The sequence below is a fragment of the Aspergillus oryzae genome, chromosome 4 (genome assembly GCF_000184455.2).
Source record: "Aspergillus oryzae RIB40 DNA, chromosome 4".
Lineage (NCBI taxonomy): Eukaryota > Fungi > Ascomycota > Eurotiomycetes > Eurotiales > Aspergillaceae > Aspergillus > Aspergillus oryzae.
In genome coordinates, this window is record NC_036438.1 from 1,641,318 (window position 1) to 1,658,512 (window position 17,195).

At 47.0% G+C, this 17,195-nt stretch overlaps 4 protein-coding genes and 3 non-coding genes across 7 annotated transcripts; 4 read left to right on the forward strand and 3 right to left on the reverse strand.

The window, feature by feature from the left end:
• Positions 1-33: 33 nt before the first annotated feature.
• On the reverse strand, positions 34-483 carry AO090012000644 (uncharacterized protein; the record flags this gene model as incomplete). The annotated part of the gene is made up of 1 exon (XM_001727574.3): positions 34-483. One exon carries the CDS (start codon positions 481-483, stop codon positions 34-36), a length of 450 nt encoding a protein of 149 aa, XP_001727626.3.
• A 1,679-nt stretch (positions 484-2,162) lies between these two features.
• On the forward strand, positions 2,163-2,234 carry AO090012t00015. Its single transcript has one exon. It is a non-coding gene; the product is annotated as a tRNA-Gly (tRNA).
• Positions 2,235-2,937: 703 nt separating this feature from the next.
• AO090012t00016 lies at positions 2,938-3,009 on the reverse strand. Its single transcript has one exon. It is a non-coding gene; the product is annotated as a tRNA-Gly (tRNA).
• Positions 3,010-6,625: 3,616 nt separating this feature from the next.
• AO090012000646 (putative C2H2 finger domain protein) lies at positions 6,626-8,848 on the forward strand (the record flags this gene model as incomplete). Its single annotated transcript, XM_023236571.1, has 5 exons — positions 6,626-6,759; positions 6,815-6,888; positions 6,941-7,814; positions 7,891-8,160; positions 8,212-8,848. The coding sequence occupies 5 exons, from the start codon at positions 6,626-6,628 to the stop codon at positions 8,846-8,848; spliced, it is 1,989 nt and encodes a 662-aa protein (XP_023091485.1).
• Positions 8,849-9,934: 1,086 nt separating this feature from the next.
• Positions 9,935-11,311, reverse strand: AO090012000647 (putative RNA polymerase II Elongator complex associated protein Kti12; the record flags this gene model as incomplete). Its single annotated transcript, XM_001727576.3, has 3 exons — positions 9,935-10,834; positions 10,905-11,237; positions 11,306-11,311. The coding sequence occupies 3 exons, from the start codon at positions 11,309-11,311 to the stop codon at positions 9,935-9,937; spliced, it is 1,239 nt and encodes a 412-aa protein (XP_001727628.1).
• Positions 11,312-13,517: 2,206 nt separating this feature from the next.
• Positions 13,518-13,606, forward strand: AO090012t00017. The gene has a single exon. It is a non-coding gene; the product is annotated as a tRNA-Asp (tRNA).
• Positions 13,607-15,667: 2,061 nt separating this feature from the next.
• Positions 15,668-16,255, forward strand: AO090012000651 (uncharacterized protein; the record flags this gene model as incomplete). The annotated part of the gene is made up of 1 exon (XM_001727577.3): positions 15,668-16,255. One exon carries the CDS (start codon positions 15,668-15,670, stop codon positions 16,253-16,255), a length of 588 nt encoding a protein of 195 aa, XP_001727629.1.
• Between the last annotated feature and the right edge of the window lie 940 nt (positions 16,256-17,195).

The following is a 17,195-nucleotide window of genomic DNA, read 5'->3' on the forward strand; positions in this document are numbered from 1 at the left end:
GCTATTACTTCGTATCGTACATTTATGATATAATCAATAATCAGACAAGTACCCCGAAAGGACTCTTGACTGGGAAATCCAAATATTAGATGGTGACGAGAGCAGCGACGTCCGGCTTGAATGATAATCCGGGATAACGGACGAGTATTCACCAGTCGGCATCGTTACCATCGATGTCCTTGACGGTTCCCGAAGAACAGTCTCCTCATGATCCAACAGCATTGGCTGCGATGATAGATTGCTCTGCTGAATATCCTCGAATGCAGGCACCTGATCAACACCTGCGTTCTTTCCGTTAATCCTTATCTCCAGGCCATCAATAGTTCCTATTTTCGACAACGTTTCATTCTTCCGAAATCCATAACGAAAGAGCGGGCCCTCCCCGCGGAACACTTGGTTATCGGATTTATCCAACCTCCTCCGGTCCGCTTCTGTTAGCTTCCGTCTCTTGCCAAATTGCTCTTCCAGTGGTGGGAAGGTCATTTTCAATGGACGCGCAGCCGAAACAGCAGCCCAGTCTGTCTTTACCAAAAGTTGATGTTTAATACTCTCTAGACGAGTGGATTCTTTCGAGGATCGATGGTTTGGTGATAAAGATGCTAAGATCGTAGGGGACTGTGTAGTATACATTATATTGGTTAAATACTTTTGCAAGTTCCCAGAGATGTAGACTTACCTGTTTTTGATGACTTGTCTGGTTGTCCTTGTCATTGGGTGTATGCTTATCAGGGTCTTGAGCCTTGGTTTGCTTGAACTTGTGAAATAGAGTCACTTGTTGCGGACCTTGAGTTGGTTTTCTAATAGCCTGTCCTTTGTGTTTGTGTTTGGGCGCGTTGGTGGTGGAATGCCGATGGAGACGACCTCCTGTCCAGTTCATAGTTTTTTGGTTTTTATTGTAGCATGGTATAGTTGATGGTATAGAGGGGGTGTCTCCCCTTGAAAAGATGAATGTGTGGGAATGTTGGAAGAAGTGTATAGTACATTCTATCATGTGATTACTGGAGAACGCTGATGGTCTTTTGGTTTGGTCACGAGGCCGGCTACTCTATATAGAATGGTAATGATAATTCTGGGTTGATTGGCAGTAGTAATGACCGTCTTTACAGCTACGCAGCACCCGTTTCTTGCGTAATTAGATCTCTATGGTATCCATACTGCAATCGAAAAAGCATCTCACGGACTTGCTCTCCATAGACTGGTCGGGTCTTACAAGCGTTGCTGAGCGGATCTACTCGTCAGGCATATACCAAAGCGCTAGTTCCGCGTTATATAGACATGTGATAGATTAGAGTGGCTGTGGGCACCGCTACTCGTGATATAAACCAGATTATGTGGAGATGGTCTGAAGGACAAAAACTGGGTAATTGATGTGTGCGAAAGTTGACTTGCCACGCCCACGATTGTTTATATTGGGATGTTTACATACGTATAGCATATATTACCCAAGGTCATCTGTCTGCTAAGTAGCTCTGTCTACATCTTTATACGTTATGTCCTGGAATAAGTGGTGGCCGGAAACAGAAATGTTAAATGTTGTTCAGGATGGGTCGGGGTGGCGGTAATCCTGTGTTTTATGTCTATCAAGTATCGCATAAATAAAAAAAAAGATAAAAGACAGCATATTTCCCCCAGTCCTCCTCTTATGAATATAACTCAGCTTAGTAACTTTTATTGGAATAGACTTGGAGACGGATATAGAGCATACGTCTACATAAGCTAGTGACATTTTGTCCCCGATATATATATTACGGACCGTGCTGTGACTTAATTTGATGCTAGTGTCTTATTGCCGAGTCTTCGGTCTTCCAAACGGAATGAAACTACGTGAGACCCCCTATGGCCCCGTTCAAGGTTCCAGCTCAGGTGGAAATAAGTATTGGGTGGAAAAGTTTATCTCGGCTTGTATGATATAGGATAGGGACGAGGATCATGGTCCACTCAACGGAGAACTATTTAACGATCCTGGACTGGCTGAGGTGAATTTACTAGACAGACTCGATGGCTTTTGAAATACGGAAGGTCTCCGTCTTACACGTGAAGAAGTAGTGTGTTCGAGTTTGATGGTACATGAAGGCATGTCTAGGGCTTGAGAAGTATACGTTTTACGTTGAAAAAATACTTTGGTCTATATGTTAAATCCTACTAATATAAAACATCTACCAGCGTGGGTAGTGTAACGGTTATCATCCTTGCCTTCCAAGCAAGGGACCCGGGTTCGACTCCCGGCCCACGCATTTCTTTTTGTCCTGCTTTTTGTTTGATCCATTCCTACTTTGTACTCCTGAATCAGAGCCGTGCTGGAATGGCAGGGTCCTTGGAATTGAATTGAATGCTTCCTCAATCCGCTACCGGCTACACACTGATAACATGGCCAACTGCCAGACAAGCCCAAATATACGGCAGTCAGGAATGCGTTCTGCAAGGATCATCACATATGTATCAATGAGCAATCCTAGTTCTGGTCATAAGCAGCAACATTTATGGTGTTCCAGGGGCATATCTTAACGATCTGGCAACCTTTCGCCTGACGATCTTGTAGATGTGCTGAAATCATTAGGGTTATGTATCATGTACTGTCTATCACCTCGCAAAGGATTCGATAAGTGGTCCAGAACACATCAAATAGATATGTTCCATGCAATACAGTAAGTAAAACGAAACTCTTGGAGACTATATTCAAGGTTTCTATAGTTTAGGGAAGGGTGAAAAGAAAAGCGTTGTCAATTAATAGGAATCAGTGCCGATAATGCTATAATTAGTACAGACTACTTACGGCTATTTCCAGATACTATCATACGGAGGAAGGCGTATTTATTCTGCAGCAAATGGGGAATGGTATCGGACTTGTTCTAGCGCACGGGTTCTTGGATCAGTTCTGGTGTAAGGTAAAAAAAGAGAGAAAAGGAGCAGAGAAGAAAGAGACCAGACAAAAAGAGATGCGTGGGCCGGGAGTCGAACCCGGGTCCCTTGCTTGGAAGGCAAGGATGATAACCGTTACACTACCCACGCTATTACTTGATGATTAATCTGGTATTCTGCAAAACAAAACCTTTCTCTTAGAAATACTCTGTATCCACCAGCTATTTTCCTTCCAACACAACATAGCAGAGATGTATGTACGATGTTTTGGTGCCCTTTGAATTCCTCTTAAATACGAGTTTTCTTTCCAAGCTGAGTTCCTATTACTTTCATAAGCTCTTCTCGCTGAGCGCAATATCACTCTACTTTACAGGACCTTGATATGCAATCGGCAGTAGAGACCTAAATATACTCTGTATGCACGAGATATGCGCCGTCAGCAAGGGACCAGAGCTACCCGTGTAGAAGAATAGCCCTTGCTTGCTACCTTAGGTATAATTCACACGGCTCCTTTCTCGATAAGTACGATATATTTAATCACTGCATGACTTCGGATTGCTGTGGCAATATCAATATATTATGCTTATTGTTTAAATAGCTATAGCAAGGGCTGCTGATCGACACTCATCCACACACTATCATGCTGTAAATGATGAGAAACAGCAAGATCAACATGTATTCCGTCATTTAGCATTCCTGCGAGAGATATATGCAGCCCGCTTGGCCTGCAGTGGCCTAAAGACCTTAAATTTAGTTCGCTGTCGCCCGAGACCACGATGGGAGTAGTGTACAGCACCTAGCCATGGAAGGACATAGCGGCACGGCCCGGGCGATGACCCGAATGGTCCCTAGCCAGCGGCCAGCCACGCGACTTACTCCGAGTAGGGCTCGGGCAGCCATGGGGAGATACAAACAGTGCAAAATACTTGCAGTCACATGACCTCTCGCTTGGACTATTTTACGCACGCTGAACCTCCCCTGTTCTCTTCCTTCCGACACATTTTCTTTCAACACCAACACCAAATCCAACACCAGTCTTTACGCCGGGTCTGGATTGCGTCTGCCTTGATGTTGGCAGAGCTTTGACACCCTGGCTGAGACAATGTGAGAGATTCGGCTCAATAATTGATCATTATTTGGTCTCCTGAAAAATTAAAATTAATAAAAATAATAATAGGTGAGCGATTAATTTTTTTTTCTCTCTTTTTTTTTCTTTTTTCCCCCTTGTCATTATTTGTTACGACGGCGGAGACATGGAAATCTCGTTCCCCCCCCTTTTCCTTTTATGATGATCACCATAAGTTATAAGCATAGTTCACCTGAGGTCTTCGGACCGTTGAACGACAACCTTATACCATCTTTCACCTTTGTCTGATATTGTCTCTGCCTGTCATTGCATTCTTACTTTCATTGTTTATTAAGTTTGAAGCTCATGACTGACTGAATGAAGACTATAGAAGATAGTAGACCACCAATATGATACGTTCCATTTGAGAAGAAAATTTCTATGGCTAGGCTACATCCTAAACAATCAAATAAAATAATTCATTTCTCATAAGGTTCCCGATGGCCCCGATTATCATCTTCTAGTAGACGCATTGCTGCCCAACGTGGGCTTGATGGGGCAGCCCATTGGCGAACCCACTAGTAGTCGAAGTGTAAAGAAGGTAATGGCCAGCAGTGACACATTGTATGTGTGTGCAATAAGCAAAAAACAAGAGCAAATAATCATGGTAAGCCCCCTTTTTACTGTGTTGTCATGAAACAGGAACCCCTCTCCCTGTCATCCGACGTACTTTCGTTCTCATCCAGTCCATAAGTGAAGCATGTTGGCACAGACGCGCTGCAAGATGAAGTCGCAAAGTGTCAGACAGGGTGAGAGGAGGGGTCCATTGGTATCGCAACCCCTCCTTTCCGCAGTGACATGCAGGTGAGCAACATCTTTTCATGTTCCCCGATGAGATGGAGGGGTTTGACGTGGTAGGGCTCACAGCCAAACGATGGGATGGGACTCATAGGAGTCAAGTGCAACTTTCACGAGGCAGAAGTGGATCTCCAATAGGGGAGTCGTAAAACAAGATGGGAGGGGAGTGGGGGGGGAGAATGATAGGCGTAGAAGAGCGCAAGATATACCTGCAGGATTGGGTTCTGGCGAACGCCTTTTTTAGTCGCGGGAGGGAGATTCACCTCCAATGATGCAATGGACGGGATGAGGACCCCTTTTTAAGGCCAATAAACGAACGGGCCGAAGTGGGACCCGCTTCACCGCCAGATTGGGCAAGTACCGTTAATGGACCACGGGAAAGAGGATCCTTCGTCCCGCTGCCACGTCAAGTCTCCGTTATTGGCTGGCTCAACACAGTCGCATGTTGCACCACTATCACCGCCATGTCGCGCAGCACCAAATCATCGCCCGCCATCCGCCTAGTGAGGCGCCGCTACTGCTGCAGAATGCGAGTCCGTCACGCCGCTCAGACGCTGCGAATCCACCCCACGCTTGCCATTTTTCTCCCTCCAAAGCATCTAAAAAGCCGTCGTTTCCCCCCCTCCGGATCCAATTCTTTCTCGATCTCTTCTATTTCTACTTCAGACATCATTCGGTCTTCCAACAAAAGAAACCATTCCCAGGACAGAAACGAAACCAAGGATTCAGGAGAATTCTTAACCTTAACTTTGATTTTTTTTGTTTTGACAAGAGATACCCCCCCTAACGTCACTCCACTTTTCTATCATACATACATACATCCGTCACCATACATACAATACCTCCCTCCACTATACTGCTTTCGTGCTTGATTTTGTCACAGTCAAATCAGCTGATCCCCTTTCCATACTCCCACACATCCCAACTGCTCTGCCGAAGGCCTCTTGTTGCTTTTTTCTTTTCTCTGCTTCTCTACCTCCAGTCCAACCCGTGGATCTTGGAATTCAGAAGAAAAAGAACCTCCCTCTGGTCCACCATACAACCCATTGGATCTTAGTCCATTCTCCAGGATAGGACTTGCCTAGTTTGTGCTTTGTGTCTTCACTCCCAGGCTTTTTGGTCTGAGCAGTCATCGACAAATAACAGGTAGTCCCCTTGATTTTTCCTTTGTGTTCTTGTTTTTGCTTTTGCGTTTCCTTTCTGTCTCGCATCTCGACAAATCACCCTGGACGACCGACTGTGGACGACCCGTGTTATATCGTATTACCGGACTTGCTGGATTCCTGATTTGCTTTGTCTACTATTGCCGTGCTGGACACTTGCCCCGTCTTCAATGACGGTAACTTGAATAATGATGACCATGGAAACAATTTTTGTCCCAGCGCCCGCTGTGAGACTGGACACTTTGAGTGTTGTTTAATGTTGCACACTCAACCCCACTTGGATTCTTTTATACCGTTCCTGGACCCGTGGACTCTCTTCCTCCATCCGGAGAAGAGAATTGGATTATATTGGCCCTTGGATACCCCCTGGACTTTAATGAAACCATCTTGGACATGACCCACCGCCCTGAGGAATTTATAATGTATTACAGCCTTGACCTGCCCCTGGACCACACAATGCTCTAATCGCCCCACCTCTGGATGAATCAAATGATGTTTGCTGGAATTGATGAACACCTGAGAGATTGACGGCACCAATGGAGACAGAACCTCGCGCCTGATAATGTCTTGACCTTTACTCCACCTTGCTCGCAGGTCTTGTAGTCTTCTGGACTAATACTCAATGGATTTTGCTGGTCATCGAAATCTCTGAAGGATCACAACACGGCGCGTAGCTCGGATGCGTTGTGGACCCCCATGTCGCTGTGCTTTTACTGTCGCTTCTTGTCTGGCCATTGTGTGTATAGTTGCCTGGATTATCACGTCACTTAGCCTGGACCTTAGTGATAGTATTAATGGATCATATGTTCTTTGGTTGGTACTTCCGATGATTCTCAGGCAATCGTTCAGTCAACTAACCGATTCTTAGGACGTCACTCCCTCCTGGATCGCGGACATGTGTTGTTTCATTAGTGTCAATGATCATGTTTCAGAAATGCAAAGGTTTATTTACTGACATCCAGTTCTTTCTTTAGTGCTTGCTATTACTTCCCAGCTGAGCTGGATCTCAAATATATCACAATGCCTTGCCACATCAAGAACGACCCAGAACAGGTTTCTTTGTCCCAGTCAGCGTTGAAAAACATGGACCACATCTCTCTGCCCAGGCATACCGATTTAATCCCAGGAATCTCAAACATGGCCTCCAGATCGATCCAGGATGATGACCTTTCAAGCCAGGACAATTTCTCTTTGTGCTCCAGTACACATCAAAGCCATGGAACTCCCCACGGACTGCCGTCATGGGCTTTGGGCGATGTGGACTCACTAGACAATGGTGTCATCCCATCCACCAAGCCAGAATCTCCAGAAGTACAGATGTTGTCTTTCAATTTGTCCCACCAATTAATGCCTTCCACCGTGGGCCCCACTGATGTAATGTATCACACCGGATCTGAATACCCAGGCTTTCATGATAATGACCTGGATCTCACACATCCCCAAGATTTCAACCCATACTCCATGATGGACTTGACTGCTTATGATGATGTCTCCGGCCAAAGCGGGAACCAGTCCTGCACTGATGATGCGCTGTCTAGCCACAGCTCTCACACAGACGACAGCCACCTGGCTGCTAGCGATGCTTGGAATTCCATGGTGACAGATACCAGAAACTACCACGGATCACCACTTGAACAATTTTCTTCCAGCATGTTTCACCCCGTTCCCGTCTCTCCCCCTTTGACGGAAGCGAGTAATGATGTCTCTGTTACTTCCTCATGTTCCCACACCGGATACCCATCGTTTATGACCCACGAGGATGCCATGTTGAAGGATGTTACAACCACTCCCGTTGGAAGCCATGGTATCAATCTAGGAGACCCGTTGTTCCCGCTCACGCCGCCGCTCGCGGAACAGGACCCAAACAAGTAAGTCCCCCTTTGACTCCCATTTACGTATTGATCATGTCTTGGAATGATCCTAATCACCTATCCCCCTCAATAGAACCATCCGGGCTTCTAAGAATGCACGTAGACCAGCTCTTCACACCCCACCATCCCAGACCCAGGTGAAGCAGGACCCAGAGTTTTTCCCTCCCCTGCCAAAGGAGCCCGTCCGGCAGCGATCCACCAAGGAATCCACTGAACTGCGCAATCCCCGGGATCATCCATACTATTCTTTGCCTACTCACAATGATGGAAAGTACTACTGCCCTTTTGCCAACGGAGACAAGCCTTGCAACCACGCTCCCACCACCCAGAAGTGTGCTTATCAGTAAGTTCCGACACATTACTATCGCGGGAAAATGTGGCTAATTGTGTGTAGTAAATATCTGGATTCCCACCTGAAGCCATACCGTTGCAAGGTGCCTGCCTGCATGGATGCCCAGTTGCAATTCTCTTCCAATGCATGCCTCTTCCGCCACGAGCGCGAAGCTCATGGATTCCATGGCCATGGAGACAACCCTCACCTTTGCCTTTTTGAAGGATGCGACCGTTCGATTCCCGGATATGGATTTCCCCGTCGGTGGAACCTCTTTGACCACATGAGGCGCGTCCACGATTATGCTTCTTCTGACCGACCCAGCTCCCCAGATGCTTCCCCAACTACCGGCCAGGCTGCTAAGAAGAAGGAAGCCGTTGGACGCAAGCGTCGGGTGACTGGCGTTTCTGGAGCGCAGACCATGAAGCGCACTCGCTCCACCCAGTCCCAGACCAACCCGCTCAAAGCGGCCCAGCAGACCTCCGCCCATCACAGCCAGAGACTTCAGAACGCAGAGAGGAACTACTACAACTGCCGCTCCCGACTCCTCGAGGAGCTGAGCAAAATCACTCCGCAAGATTCATCGATGCACGAGAAGGTCAACGCCAGCCTTCAGGAGCTGATCACTCTGGGGTTGAACTACCGCCACATTGAAGCCAGCCAGGCTGCTGCCCAGATTGCCAATGGTCTACCTGCTTGAACGAAGGGAGCCACAATCATGCTGACAGCCTGTCCCTTTAAGGTCACCAAGGATTGGATGATTTACCGTTTAAACATCTCATGATGTCCATCATGAGAACCCCTTATGGATGTGTGAAAGAACCGCGGACCTGTCCGAGTTCACTTCCCCGGCCTTGCTAGATTTCCTATTTCTGTATAGAGGATCTCATACATACCTTCCGGTTTGCCAGGAGCACACCTCCGCAGCGATGTGTCACTGACCATCGTCCTCTCCGAGCTGCCACAGTGGACCTGGGCAGTTGACTGTCCTTTCTCATAGCGATGCTACTTTGGTTAGTAGCAACCTAGAGATTGTCACTGTGGCTACTGGAGCAGGAATGCTGCAATCTGCCACAAATGCCGCCAGGCATGGCCTTTTGAACTAGTATTTCCATTGGAAATACTTCCCCTTCTCCTGACATGGAAAGCTTGCTATTCCATGTAACATTCCTTCTCAATTGGTGTTTTTTTACTCAGAATTCAAAAATTTTTTCTATTTGCAACAAAAAAAAAAAAAAAAAAAAAAAGAAAAAGAAAAAGAAAAAAAGAAAAAAGTGAAAGCACAGAAAATCATCACACATTGGTTGGGACAATGGAAGACCAAAAAAAAAAAAAAAAAGGATACGGCTCGGCGCCTTGGGATATTTAGAATCGTTTGCTTATTTACCCTTTCTTGTTTATATTTCTGTTCACTGTTCACTGTGTATTGGTTTTTGGTTTCTACCTGGATATAAAGATATACCCTGCATATTCTCTTCAATTCCCCTACTGATTTGTTTATGCTTTGCTTCTTCGCATATATATTCCCCTTCTGTTTATTTCAAACAAAATGTTCAGATCAATACCAGACTACCCCGTTGCTACTTTCTCTACAAAAACATAACCACTTCGTAGAAGGGCTTCCAGTCTGCAAAAGATAATAAGATTAGACTTTCGAAATCAGATCAGATCATCACTCGTAAACCATAACACAGCAATCGAACCCTATCTATACTCTATCCACACGCTCATAAACACCAGTATCCAGACTTTTCTCGCTTCATGCAAATCCAGTAAAGACAACTCATCAAGCAACCCCCTCTCCTGCAAAATCCGCATTCAAGAACCTCACAAACGCATCCCCAACCTGATCCGCCCCCAGACTTGTCTTATCTCCCCCGGCCACTTTCGCCACATATGCCCGATTCAACGTAATCCACTGCCTCCTCAACCTCTGTAACCTGGGCACCGCCAGAATCCCCCCAGCACCACCAAGCTCATCCGTCGTCGCCGTCATCGCCACATGCGCCGGTACGAACACCGGCGTTTCCACCTCCGGCACAGCAATCCTAATCCCATCCGCATGATCCCCGGCCTTCGCCAACGCACCTTCCGCAGACGGATTCTCGACCACGAAGCTCCGAATCGCAGATACCACCGCCGACGTCCGCTTCTCCATACTATAGAGAAGTCCCGAATCGGTAGAGGTCGGCTGCACGGTAGCAAGGTGGGGTTTTATCTTCGGGCGTTCGCGGCGGAAGGATCCCCCTCCTTTGGTTGTTGTTGAGGGCGCTATCGACGCGGCGGAGGAGAGGTGAGTGTTTGTGAGTGCTGAGGTTAGGGTTGGGAGTTGGTCCTCGGTCTCGGCGGCAGCTGTTGAAGGGGGCGGGATGCCTGTTAGGGCGGTCCAGATGTCGGCGATTGGGGGTTTTTCGTCGCTCCAGGGGACGGTGAATAGGGGCTTGTCCCATCTGCTGTGTGTGGATGGTTCTTCGTACCGGAAGATGAGGTTTTGGAGAAGCTCGGGTGGGTAGGGCTGCTCTGGGTCTGTGGGTTTCTCGGTAGTTGTATTTGTATCTGTAGCAGGTGTTGTTGTTTCGGATTGGGATTGGGATTCAGGTTCAGGTTCCGATTGAGATTGAGACTGGCGATTAAGCCGGGCTTCGTTGTTCGCGACGCATTGGTCGATTGGTGTTCCGACGTGGACCTGTAGGTATCCTTGTTAGTACTTCTATATGGACATGGAAGTACAGTAAGAAAAGAAGAAAGAAACATACAACACAGCACGTCGTCCCCAACGCCTTCGCCTCACACCATAACTGATACCGATACCCCTTGATATAATTCATGCCGTCAAGAATCACGAAACTGTCCTTTCCCAGCATACGGCGCGCCCGCGCGTACGCCGCGCCGCGGGCTTCCTTCTCCGTGCGCGCATGGTCGTAGACTGTGCGCGGGCGGTTTTCATCATGTGTTGATACGACGTGGATTTTGTAGGGCGGTTTTTCGGCGTCGGGGAACACGGCTTCTTGGGTTTCTTGGAGGCCTGTTGCGAGTTGGTTCGCGCGGTGGGTTAGCCCCGAGCAGGGGTAGCCGGTTAGGATTAAGAGCTGTTATTTGGGGGTGTGATTGTTAATTTGGAGGGATTGTGGGAGGATATTGAGTTTGGTTTGCTTACAGGCATTTTTTTTTTTGGGTAATTTGGGTAGTTGTTTGAGGTGGTGGTTTTGGAGGGGGCTTTTTTTTGGGCGATTTTTTGGCGTTGCGGAGTGCGGGGCACATGTGACTTTTCTTATCGGTTGTTTATCAGGATAGGATTGTATACTATGTACATATATATATGCACGGGTGGAATTTAAAATTGGGTTAGAAGCTTGTTGGGCTTTGGATCGGTTTACTTTCTCAGGATTATTTAGCTTATTTTATTTTGTCGTGTTAAGATCGTCGGTATGTTTGGTGTGGTTGTTTTCTTAATACTATGCTTTTCTGCCGAGGATCTACCTTGTATGTGCTGCTCGATTGCTGTGCCAAGTGATCGTCAGAATATTATACCTCTAGTCAGCTATTTTGAGAGTCAACGCTACTTGCGCAGAGGGTATATTGGTCTGAATCTTTCTTTCATTCAGTCAATTGTGTAGGGTTTGAGCAACTCGTTATCACCGCTGAAGAACAAAAGGAAACTATAGAGTCTACTGTCATTTGTTCACTTTCGATTTTATCGGAAATGAGATCAATAGGGAAAGTAGAGTCGTCCAGCAAGATAGGAGCTGGGTGATTATCTGCAGGGAATATGGAGTAGCTAAATTGGTGTATTAGAGACGTGACTGAACGGACGAGTAGATCTGGGCTAGATTAGTAACTGGCATGTGGTGGATGTATCTAGTACTGTTGAACAGCTGGGCTAGAGGATTTGTGTTTCCGTCATCAGTGCTCGCTGCACTCGTTTTAAACGTGTTGATGAGCTTGGCACAATGTATGTACTTTAGTGATTAGTAGCCCTACCAAGAATTGACTTACTTAACGCATTGACGAATTGTTACTGTGCCGAGGAGCTAGTGCAATGTTTGTAGCCTCCTGTCATTCATGGTGATAGTTGAGATCCCAGAAATTTGTCGTTAAGATTTCCGCTTATGTATTAGTCAGACCGGTATGGATGAATGGTCAGAATTTGCCCGCAGAGAATCATAGGCTTCTCACAAGTGGCAAATGCGAAGCAGCAAATTCGGAGTTGACGCTCTATGCGTCAATACTTTCACATGTGTTTGTCCAAGTTCTAGAATCCTTCCAACCATAGGACGTTTCTTGGCAAGCGCTGGCGTACCATTATATCGTAGTACGGTACAATGGCTGCGTTTCACATTCAGCAATGTTGGTGGAGGCATGGCGATACTGCTAAGCGATGGAGTAATGGAATGATTGGTGCATGATGTTGCTCTAGTTTCGGTATTCATGCTCGACAGTGAACTCGTCCTCGGCTTTAACTTGTCAAAGCACCACCAATGAACGCAGCCCTTGCTGTCCATCGACCGACTAGATATTATCGCAACATCTATAGAAAGAAACTTTTGACGTCCTCCACCTTCGGCTCCTCCCCGGATCTCCTTTACCGAGGACGGGCAAATCGGCCGATCACCAAGACGTCCCCAGGCAGCAGCGTAAAATCACACATGGCCAGTGAAACAAGCTTCAGCCACAATAAACGGGCAAAATCCGTAGCGAATCAGAAAGGACCGGTTGCTGCAAGCATACGACGCTTTATAGGATGGAGTTCGCAAAGCCGCGTAGTTCCCGGAGTGACAGGTGAGGCTCCGAGACGCCGGAGCCAATCGGGAATGGTACGGTCAAAGCATTGTTGTCCATCAGATGGAGCCGACCGGATAAGCGATGATGCCCCATTCGTGCGCCGGTCGTGGCCATCTGTCATCTCTCCGTTGGAGCAGGTTTCGGCAGATCGAGTGGGGGACCGCTGAGTGGCTGATTGATGACGACCGGGCTTACGAGTTAGTGGGAACGGTCTGGAATGCCCGTGTGTGGGTTATTCTGAAACTTGAGTATCTCCAGCTCATTGTATTTTATTGTGTCTGTATTGTCCTTGCTTGGGGAGGTGTGGATTGGGTTGTTTGGGATTGTTTTGGTTCCATGGGTTGCATGGGAGGAAAGGTCTCATTGTGTGGTTCTTTTCTTGGGATACTGTGTTTTCTTATGCATTGCAGTGGGTAGGACTGGATCCACCTGGTATGCATCGGTTTGTTGTAGGTATGGACTCACGGGGTTCTAGAATGGTTGACGTGGTATTCTGCAGATGCATCGTCAGAACTGTCGGAAGTAAGGTATGAGGAGAGAATTTCTGTTTATAGGATGAAATAGTAAAGCTCTTCTATAATTAGAAATCCTCGATGGTCTAACGGTCATGATTTCCGCTTGTCATCTCATACGAGAACAAGCGCGGGAGACCTGGGTTCGACTCCCAGTCGGGGAGATTCCTTTTTTATTTTCAGGTCGTTGTTTTTCATATTGACTTTTCATTCTGGGGGTTGTCATGGAGGCGAACAATTGAGAAAGATTAACTTTGGTCCATGAAGACCACAGTCAGCCGCCTGTCATCCATGGATCGTCTCTGTCAACTTTCAAGTGAAGCACCATGGGTGAAACTGTTTTAGACTCATCTCACCTAATATAAAACCCCCGTAACAATGACGCATGATTGCGGCATTGTACATACGCAGACGAACGAGCCATGGGGCCTTCTCAAGCGCCAAATGTGCCGTGATCGGCGAACTCAAGTTAGTCGACGGTTTGATTCTCCAATGAGCAATCACCAGGCCAACCGGCGCGAAAGGAGTGGTAGAGAATTCGCCATGATGGGCTGAACATCAGCCGCCAGGACCGATTGCATTTCCCAAAACAGTGGGTAACGACGAACCTTGTTGACGGCGGACACCGAAAACCTTTCTTTTCGCAGATTCCTTCCATATTACGTTTTCCGGACTAGGGAAAGAAGGGGTTTAGTTGGTCGAATTCGTGTGCTAGCAGCCAATCTCTGGACGGAGTGCGCACATGCCGGGGGGATGCCAAGAAAGAATCCACATCCCTTGTGGCTGTGGGGGTTGCGATGAAATCATGACGAGCAAGTATCAGAGTGGCTGATTGAGCGCTAATGCGTTAGGGGCAAAGGTGGGCAGGGTCATTGGTTACAGAGAGATTATTTTTACCGACAGTGATCCAGTTCAGGAATTTTCTAGTCGAAGCTCCCCGTACGGAGTATGTATCACGTTATTCAGGGCTGGGACGGATGTATGCATAATTGTACCACATTCGTTTGCAGAATTAGTAGAGAGGACTAGTAGGTGTATGTGTATGCATGGAGGTCAGAAGAATGATGCCAGATACTTCCCCAATGAGACAAAGAATTCCATCATTCCCGACCGAATGGTGTGCCCCGTACCTTTAGGTCCTGCCAGTAAATTCAAACCAAAGAGTACAGGTGGTCCTGGCTCGCATCCTTATTGCGCGAACTCCCGTGCTTCCGATGGAATGAGGCCCCCAGTGGATTGTGGTCCCATCTCCTGTTAGGTAGGTATTGTTCTTGATTATTTTGGGTTTTCCCCTTACCATTTGGTATTCTCCTTTCTTACCCATCCATAAACACACTCCATAAGATACACCATTCTCTCAACTGCCACTACACTGTCATACCATGTACCACCTTCTCGGAGACTTGGAGACCTCGTTCTCTGTCCATGTTTCAACTGAAACCAGATTTTGCGACGGATCTCAGTCATTATCAATCTGTTCCGTGGTGGACGGGCTGCCAGCCGCCACGTCGGCCAATGAACACCGGTCGGTTCCCCCAAGGCAACCGCCGATGTTACAGAACGAGATCTCATAGATTAAAGCCGATATTTTCATTGTATGATCCAGAGAAAAATGCGAAACCGGCCCCGGTGGTTAACCCTGTGGACCATGTCAGTCGTGGTCGCTGTTAATGTAATGACTTTCTTATGACAAGCAAATCATGTTTTTAATTCTTATAAGATTAAAAAAACAAAAATTAAATAAATTAAGAAATAAATAATTAAAATCAAGAAAACTGGAAGATAAAGGAATAGAAACAGAAACAGAACGAGTGCATACACATTAGAGACGTGGAGACCGTCCCGATACGGATCCGTACATACATCAGCCGTACCAAAATACCGATCCAGTATTGAGCCACTCACTAACAATGTGCAGTTCCACTTTCCCTCCTTTAGTCTTTTTTCCAATCGCTGCTATAATTATTTCTTAAACCCCAGCCCATCCCTACACCGGCATCAGACGAACTGTCTGACTCGGCTTGGGTTGGGCTGAGAATTTTTACTCGAATACTTTATACTATTACTCCTCCTACTGCTATTATTATCACTATCACTATCGCTATCGCTATCGCTATCGTTATCACCACTCTCACATTTTTGTACATCACCACTCACTAGCCAAGAATTCCCTAATTCAGATACTCAATTCGGAGCTCTTCGATCCTATCGACAAAATTTAAAGAATGATGTTGACTTCCTCGTCCTCCTCTTCCTCCTCCGGTTCTAATAGTCCCATCTTGCAACATCCTCACCCTCAGGCATACTTCCCATCTCTTCCTCGTCGGAGGGAACCTGTAAAATGCCCTCGCTACTACTCAACTCCATTGCGGTCTGATTCCCCCGAATCGACCCCCCCTCAAATGTACGGCCTGGAACAGCGGGAGCCATCGCTCTACGGGGACAGACCCTCCACACTCCTGCGTCGATTCTCCCACGCCCTCGATGACATCAAAGAAGACTTCTCCCTCCAGCTGGACCCACGCAACACCACCGACAAGATCCGCAGCAAGCGTCGCCAGTCTACCCTGATGATGATGGACACCAGCGCCCCGGGTTCTCGTGCTGGATCGCTCTCGGGATCGGAGAGTCCCGCTGAAGCCCCGCGTGCCCGGCCCATGTCGATAATGTCGACCGACAACAGCTTCAGTCCGCCGTCGAGAAGATTGAGCCGGAGACTGACATTGCTGGGCTTCCGGAAGAACCGGCTTCGCGGCGCCCAGGCGGCGAGTATCTCGCAGCCGAATCTGATCGGATCGTCGACGCAGATCTAAACATCAAAAACACAACATATCAACTCTTCAACCGACTCGCCATCGATACTCAACCCACGCTCCTTTTTCTTTCCACTGCACACACATATCTTTTTACTTTTTAATCGCATCTCGAGCCATATTGCAAGCATTCGCAGCATTCCTTTGCATAGGAGACTCTTGCGACTGTTTGACTGCATTCTTCATCGGAGTTCAGCAAAGGCGGGCGGTACCATCCTTCGATACATTTCCATTTTAATATCCCGCCAAAAGTCATTCCTTGGTAGCCTTTCCTTGTTATTTTGTACCTATTACCAATATTCTTTCCTTAACCTTTGCATTAGCTTGGTGTTGGGTGTCTGTATATACTCTATGTCTTTTTTTGTGATTGTTTTTATTTTTCGCTTTATCGTTTCCCTCTTGCGTTGCCCTTGCATCATACATGCATATACAGGTGATATATACACACCTCGTCCAGAAGTATATAGAACCAAAGCATATATCACATTTCACGAGAGAACCACCATTGATCGCAACATCCCATCACGTAATAGCCCTCTATAACAGCCGTAGTAAACCAGGGGTTCACCCCTCAGGAGTCAAAACCTCCTATTCTCCAAATTAAATGACTACAAATCAAGAGCCCAACTGAAATTACCCAAAACGATGTCTCACATCCCCCATCTCCTAAACACACCAATCCCTCCCCCGGTAATAGTTTTAACCCACTATAGCTCTCATAAGCCTCCGGGCAACGAAATAAAATGAACACCCCCCATCTCGGAAATTAAAGCGAAAAAAAAAAACTTATTTCCCAAGCTCAGCCCCATAGCTCAACCCACTTTTTATTTACAAGACCCTCCTATGAGCCAACAACCAACCTAAAGTCTAGAGTAAACAAAGGGGCGACAGAGGTCCGAACTAACTACAAGAACCCTTGGAGCCACTATTGGCGGTAGTC